This window comes from Apaloderma vittatum, unplaced genomic scaffold (genome assembly GCF_000703405.1).
Source record: "Apaloderma vittatum isolate BGI_N311 unplaced genomic scaffold, ASM70340v1 scaffold11319, whole genome shotgun sequence".
NCBI lineage: Eukaryota > Metazoa > Chordata > Aves > Trogoniformes > Trogonidae > Apaloderma > Apaloderma vittatum.
The window spans coordinates 60,479-63,859 of record NW_009737019.1 but is presented as its reverse complement, the minus strand read 5'-3'; the positions used below and the strand labels follow the sequence as shown (position 1 = coordinate 63,859).

Genomic DNA, 3,381 nt, shown 5'->3' with positions numbered 1-3,381 from the left:
TTCCTGCTGGGGGTCAGCAAGTGTCTAGACAAAAACAGGTTAAGGAAAAAGTGTTACCATTTCTCCCAAGGATGGCCGTCCCCACAGGAAACTGGAAGGCTCTCCTGGTGGGTGCTGTGCCAGGAGTGGGTAACCAAGTGGCCGTGGTAGCCCTGTGAAAGCTGCTTGACACCATCACTGTTCAGAGTAAATCTGAGGCAGAATATTGGTCCTCGTGGTGATAGTACCTTGAGTAATGATCCATTTAAAGCTGTGTTTTTCTATCCTTATTGTTTGCAGGCCACCCAAAAATGTCCCAGCAGAGCTATGGGCCTCTGTACAACGAATTCCAGCCTGCTGACAAATGTGCTTGAATTTGTTCCTGTCTATGACCTTTCAGAGCAGGCCAGGGACAGTCCAACTTCTATATACCACCTGCTGAAAACTCCTGTCCTCAAGCTTTTATACCTAGACTGCTTTAGCCCTATAATTCATGGTCAATTGTGGTGTTTTATGGTATTTATCTATATACAAGAGAAGTAGCTGTACAGTGACAAGGCACTTCTATGTGAATATTCCTGATGCCAAGAGTCTTGGACTAATATTCTTTTGTCTAAAATTGACACTCCCAATGGCAGAGCTTCCTGGCACAGGAACAATCATTAGTCCCAGTCCAAACTATCTGCTCTCATATGTAAACATGTACAGGTGCAGCTGGCTCTGTTATGTACACCTGCAACACGGGATGCCAGAGTGAACATGTGGTTCTCAACAGAAAAAAAAAAAAGTCCTTTGAAACTGTTGTCCACACAAAGGGCTTTATTTAGTTGTTGGACATTTGAGTGAGTTCTGACTCTTGCGTTTTTGTTCTTTGTCGGGAACAGCACTGAGTTTTGTCTTTATTTTTGTTTCCTGTGTCAGAGCTGCGAAGCAGATGGATTTTGAACTATAGAAATTTTTCGTGGTAGATGTTTAATGAAAATCCCTGACTGAAACATGATTCTTATTCTGGAAAAAATTACCAAAACATTTATTTTTCCAGTTGTGGGAGAAAAGTAAGGGAAAAGGATTATTTTGCTTGAAGTATGTTTTAATTCCACGTTGCAATTTGGTATCAGTGTAGACACTGAGCTTGATCTGTTCATGCTGATCCAACACAAATTGCTAGTAGGAATGACTTCTGCGAATTACGTGTCCTCTGCCTCTTTAAAAAATGCCTACATTGGTGTACTCAGCCCAAAATAGCAACCTGCCAGGCCTGGGCTGGGACAAAGGGAGAAGTAAAAGGAGGAAATGCCTTGCTTGGGGAATGAACTGTGAAGCTAAACAAGAGAGTCTTGAGCATTTTCTTCCAGCGGGGTTCTCTGCTAGCTGGAGAAAAAGAGCCAGTGCACAGAGCTGAAGTAGAGGAGATCCAGGTGGACGTCTCCCTCCCGCAGGTGCTGGAGGCCCTGCTTAGCAGGAGAACTAGTAACCAGGCAGGGAGGGCACGGAGCTGGAGGCGTTTCACAGGCCTGTGAATCATGGCAGACCGAGGAAGGTGAATCATGATAGCTGAGCTTCATGTCCACAGCTCTGAACTGTGGCCTAGAAAACGGGGCGAAGGAAGATGCGGAGCGGCTGTGGGAACCGCTATGTGGGTGAGAGCTGGAGCCGCTCCCGGAGGAGTCCAAGTGTGCTCCCTTGGCAGGAGTGGTGCAGATCTGGGGCTCCAGTTCTCCACCACCAGTAAGCGGGCGTTTTTGAGAACCCATCACAGATTTCTTTAAATTTGTCAATCTCTGTTTGGGGTGCTGTGTTGCCTACATACAGGTGCAGACAATTTGTGAGGCAAACATGGACACTTCTTTCCTGCAGATCCATCCCTTTCTCTTTGTCTTGGGTTATTGGTCAATGTGAAATTTTCTCCACTGGCCGGTGAATTTTTTCTAGCTTAGCAGCCAAAAGCTCTATAATAACATGTGAGATTTGGGCTACACAATGCCGTAGCATGCTGTTACAAAGGAGGTCATCTTGAAGAACTCTGCAAGAACTCTGTAATGTGCCATAGACTGTATTTTGCCACTTAAAGGAAAGTGCTATCACTGTATAACACAATGGGAAGGAGAATGGGAGATACAAATAGGCTATGCTCATACTGCCTGCATGACCGAGGTCAGAGCCCACACACATAGTAGTGAAACAATAATTTCTGTTTTTTTTGCTTCAAAGCACTTTGTCCATCCAGACCAAACCAGATTCCAGCATGGCGAGTCACAAGGTCAGCCCCACATGCATTGCAAATATGCACACCCTTAGAGACAGATGGGCTTTTAATGAACCTTTTGGCTATGATGTGAGGTTTTCTCCTTCCCATTGTTTCTATTACTGTTGCAATACTGTGATATCTTGAACTAACCATTCAGAAAGCCAGGCTGAGACAGTTCTTCTTCTGTAGTGTTTCCCTGAAGAATCTCATTACGTTTGGCCATAGGAAGCCAGTTCTTTATGATTCTTCATATTAGTCCATGCAAATACTGAAAAATCACAGTCGGTTATTTTGTGAGCCAAACCCACCAGCATTTTTTACCATACATCTCGAAGAACGCAGTTGCTGACTGTCTTTTTTGTTCTTCATCAGTCCTGTACCTGGAGGGATCTGTACTTGTATTTGAAGATGTCTTCAAACTGGTTGCCTTCTACTGTGTCAGTAGGTGAGTTGAATTCATTGCTTCCATGAAGTGGTCACTTGCCTCTCCCATCTTGACTGCCTTTCCCCAGTACCCAGTCACAGCACAGCTCTCACTGTTTCCTCTGGATTTCTCTAACCTGCCAGACCAGAAGGTATTTCAGATGCTGGTATCTGCAGTGGGGCCAGATCACCCAGTTTCTAGCCCAGCACACCATAACCACAGCTGTCCCTGATGCTGAAAGCTTTGTCCGAGAAAGGCCTGTAGGGCTGCACCTACAAAGGACCAAGACACAGGAGTGGAGCTAGCGGGGCAGGGAGCAAAAAAAGTTCTTGGACTAGCCATCTCGTATTTTAAGCAGCTTTAAGCATCCGCACACAGGGCTGCAACTATGCAAACCTGCTAGCGGGTTGTTGCCTGCAGGAGACCCAAGAGCACTTAATCTGTTATGGAGAATCTGTTAGGACTACTCAGTCCTGAAACAATTTCTGTTCATTAGCCAAAATTTTAAAATAAGATCAAGTGATGAATCAGACACCTTATTGTTTGCTTAGCACAGAAATGCAAAATGTAGTGGGCACAGAGATGGAAAAGACTTGTAAGGTCATTTTCATTAGAGCGGGATTTGATCAGCAGCTGATGAGTCCCTCTGGGTAATTAAGCGCATGTGTCTGCAGTCTCCTCTAATCTGTGTGTTTGCGCTGAGCACACTGCAGTGATACTTCCACAACCT

At 45.1% G+C, this 3,381-nt stretch overlaps 1 protein-coding gene across 1 annotated transcript in view; it reads left to right on the top strand.

The window, feature by feature from the left end:
- Positions 1 to 3,381, top strand: part of RIN3 (Ras and Rab interactor 3) — a 47,683-nt gene that overhangs the window by 17,764 nt on the left and 26,538 nt on the right. The window contains exon 4 of the mRNA XM_009877201.1: positions 2,600 to 2,672. Coding sequence (XP_009875503.1) covers positions 2,600 to 2,672 — 73 coding nt within the window. The remainder of the gene's footprint in view (positions 1 to 2,599; positions 2,673 to 3,381) is intronic.